This window comes from Camellia sinensis, chromosome 3, assembly GCF_055761805.1.
Source record: "Camellia sinensis isolate YWXY chromosome 3, ASM5576180v1, whole genome shotgun sequence".
NCBI classification, from domain to species: domain Eukaryota; kingdom Viridiplantae; phylum Streptophyta; class Magnoliopsida; order Ericales; family Theaceae; genus Camellia; species Camellia sinensis.
In genome coordinates, this window is record NC_138963.1 from 201,909,967 (window position 1) to 201,913,531 (window position 3,565).

The 3,565-nt window shown below is 39.6% G+C and overlaps 1 protein-coding gene across 1 annotated transcript; it reads right to left on the bottom strand.

Moving 5' to 3' along the window:
* Positions 1-2,634: 2,634 nt before the first annotated feature.
* Positions 2,635-3,261, bottom strand: LOC145822165 (uncharacterized). Its single transcript, XM_082918764.1, has one exon. It carries the CDS (start codon positions 3,259-3,261, stop codon positions 2,635-2,637), a length of 627 nt encoding a protein of 208 aa, XP_082774890.1.
* Between the last annotated feature and the right edge of the window lie 304 nt (positions 3,262-3,565).

Genomic DNA, 3,565 nt, shown 5'->3' on the forward strand with positions numbered 1-3,565 from the left:
TCATGTGAAAGGAGGAATTGTAAGTTCAAACCAAATATCGTATACATATATATACCATATACTACAAATACGTATACAGGCACATAAGGCAAACTATATGCATATATGGAGACACACACAAATATACGGCATACATATACATAGACATATATGGTATACACAGACATATATAGACATATACATAGCTATATACGGTATACACATATTCATATACAGACAAAATACGTGTAGATACGTACATACGGTATACATATACACATGCGAAGGATATTCTGTTACTGACAAGGAATACTCCATTTGCTGATGTCAGCGGGCATATTTTGTTACTGATAAGGAATATGCCGTTTGTTGACATCTGCGTACGTAAAACACACAAAAATAAGGAAAAACAAACAGAAATGTGCTACTACGGGGGTTTGAACCCCTAATCTCAAGCCCAGCCTCCCAGTCCTTAACCGTCGAACCAGACCACCTAATTCGAGCCTCTCTTGTGACAAAAATATTCGAATAAATATATATAACACATAGATATACAATACATATACAACTCTCCCGCCTCTCCTGTTTTTGTCTCTCCCTTCTTTCGAATACCGCGCCTGACACGTAGTTTCACCTTTTGTGTCAGCTGGCCAACAAATTGCCTCGACTCTCTCTCTCTTTTGTCTTTCTCTTCTGTCTTCTTCTCCTTCTCCTCTTCTATCTCTTTCTTCATCACTCTCTTCTTCTTTTTCTTCATCATTCTCTTCCAATTCCTTCTTCTTCTCCTTGAGAGAGACAAAATAGAGAGACCGAGCAGAGGAGAAACACTTCCAAAACTTGGTCTGTTCTCTGCTATTTCACTAACTCTCCTTTCTATTACAACTCTCTCTTCTACCACATGGCTTCGTCTTGTCCCCTCACTCTCTTTCTAGACTTTAATGATCCATTAAGCTCCCCTGGACAAAACGCCCTTGCTCCTACTCTTCCTAACCTTCCTACGCTGTCAGTAAAGCAAATAATGGCAGCTCAATCTGACATTGAAGCCAACCACTACACGCTAAAGTCCAGTATAGAGACAGTGGATGCGGTCTCCAACTTGTCTTATCAACTGCAGAACAAGACAAGTGAGGTACACAGATTAAACGCCCAACTTTCTCTACTCCAACATATGTACAAGGATGCACGAGCAGAGATTAGAGCCCTAAAGGCGGAAACTAAAGAGCTGAAATTGAAGGCCACCGTCATGGTCTGATTTGGAGTTCCATCGTACTCTGCTTTTGATGATCAGCAGGGAGTCAACTCTCTCGGTGGTCTTGTAAGCATTGAGGCAGGGCCTTCAAGGGTCTCCCAAGAAAAAATCGATATGAGGAAATTGACGGGAGAGTTGAGCAAGTGAGGTTGTGGCCTTCATCGAAAAAAAAAAAAAAATTGATCCCTCTCTTTTTTCTTTTTCTTTTTTCTAGGTTTGTTGTTGTTGTTGCTATTGTTTTTTTTTTTTTGGTGTATATGCTTGTACAAATTTGATCGGTGTTAATCCATGGAATTAATAAAACGAGTTTGTTCTACAAATCCAGATAGCATGAATGGCACAACACTAAGCGTAAAAATCATTTTGTTTTGAATTTTGAACTGAATATTGAGCCATCACTGACCAAAACACAAAATACAACTCAATGAAAGGAAAATGAACCAAAAACCATCCAAAACACACCCTTTTATTCTTGTCAAAACAAACTGGACACAAAACAAAACATCACCGGTCGATCGGCCGATGGAAAAGCATCGCCGACGACAACTACTGTGCATTTTCCAGCAATTGCTTGATTAAGGTGACGAGAATTTGAAGTGTGGGTAAAGGACAAAAACCTGACTCAACTGTGCCCCTAGTTCATTGTTTTGCCCTTTTCTTTTAGTTTTTTTACTAAAAAGATTTTGATTAGCATGCTTGTTCCACTTCTCCGTTTTGAAATCATGTGAGTCAAGCTATGAGCACTTAAAATTTTCCCTTTTTGGTCCAAAGAATGGTTTGAGTTTTGCAAAAATGGAATAATTTTTGAGAAAATCTGTCAACTTCATTAAAAGTCGTCAAAATCTATTTTTGCAAATGACCATTACCCGATCAACATGAAATCAAACTTTGAGATATACAACTGAATCTGTCTTGCAACTAAACCTATCATGAAGGAGAAATAGGACAACTGAATAAGATGGGGATAATCCAATCAAATATGGATTGCCGAGTCGATGAGACAAGCAAGATAGAAATGGTTGGGACCGAACTTCGGGATGAAGCTGCCTACATATCCGCAAGATAGGAATCATGCTTTACGTAGTTCACGATAAGGTTCACTCGGGTATTGACACTCTCCTTTTGTGATCTAACTTTTGCCAAAGCTGCTCTTTCAGGTTTTTAACTTTGCCTTTTCAGTTTTTATTTCTATGCTCTAACTTTTGCCTGGATCGCCCTTCCGGGTTTTCAGGCCAGCGAGTCTCTCAATGGTAGTACTTCTTCAACTTGTCCATGTTGATTGGTTGTGACAATTCTAAACCATCCAAATCTATAAGATTAACTGCTCCTCCTGACCAGATTGATTTAATGATGTATGGACCGGTCCGATTGGGTCTGAACTTGCCCCTCGGGTCGTGAATAGGAGCTCAGTTGTCTTTCAGCAGTAAGTCCCCTTCCCTTAAATTCCTGGATCTAACCTTTTTGTTGAATGCTTTGGCAATCCTGCATTGATACCCTTGAACGTGGTATAACGCCTTCAATCTTCGCTCATCAAACAACATCAACTCCTCAAATCGGTTCTGTTGCCAATCAGCTTCTGCTATCTGACATTTAGCCATAATCCTCAACGAAGGTACTTCTAATTCAATTGGCAAAACAACCTCCATTCCATATACCAAAGAGTAAGGGGTTGCCCCTGTAGACGTTCGAATTGAAGTCCTGTATCCCCAAAGTGCAAAAGGCAGCTTATCTGGACAATCTCTATAAGTTTCTACCATCTTACACAGAATGGTCTTGATGTTCTTATTTGTAGCTTCAACGGCTCCATTGGTTTGTGGCCCGTAAGTTGATGACTTGTAAAAAGCCACATTATACTTCTCAAGTTGAACTGCCACTTCTCCTATGAAATGTGAGCCATTGTCTGAAATTAATTCGTTTGGCACCTCGTATCTGCAGATATTGTTGTTCCTGATGAATTTGGCTAGGTGAGATGCTTTCAACCAAAATGAATTGATGTTCGTTGGAATCCTTCGGTGTGACTGCCCTGATGACATCTATGCCCCAGACTGAGAAAGGCCAAGGCGAAGTCATGTTGTAGAGTTTTGATAGTGAGATGTTCATGCGATTGGCGTGGATTTGACATTTGTGGCATCGCCTAACAAAGTTGATACAATCATTTTCCATGGTTAACCAGTAGTATTCTTGTCTAAGGATTTTTCTGGCTAGCATTATACCGTTCATATGAGTTCCACACTGTGATAACCCTATTCCGTGTTATGCTAATTGATCTTAATTATGAATGTGATTATATGCTTGATATGGTTTTGAGTGATAATTGCGTGATTATATGTGTTTTTG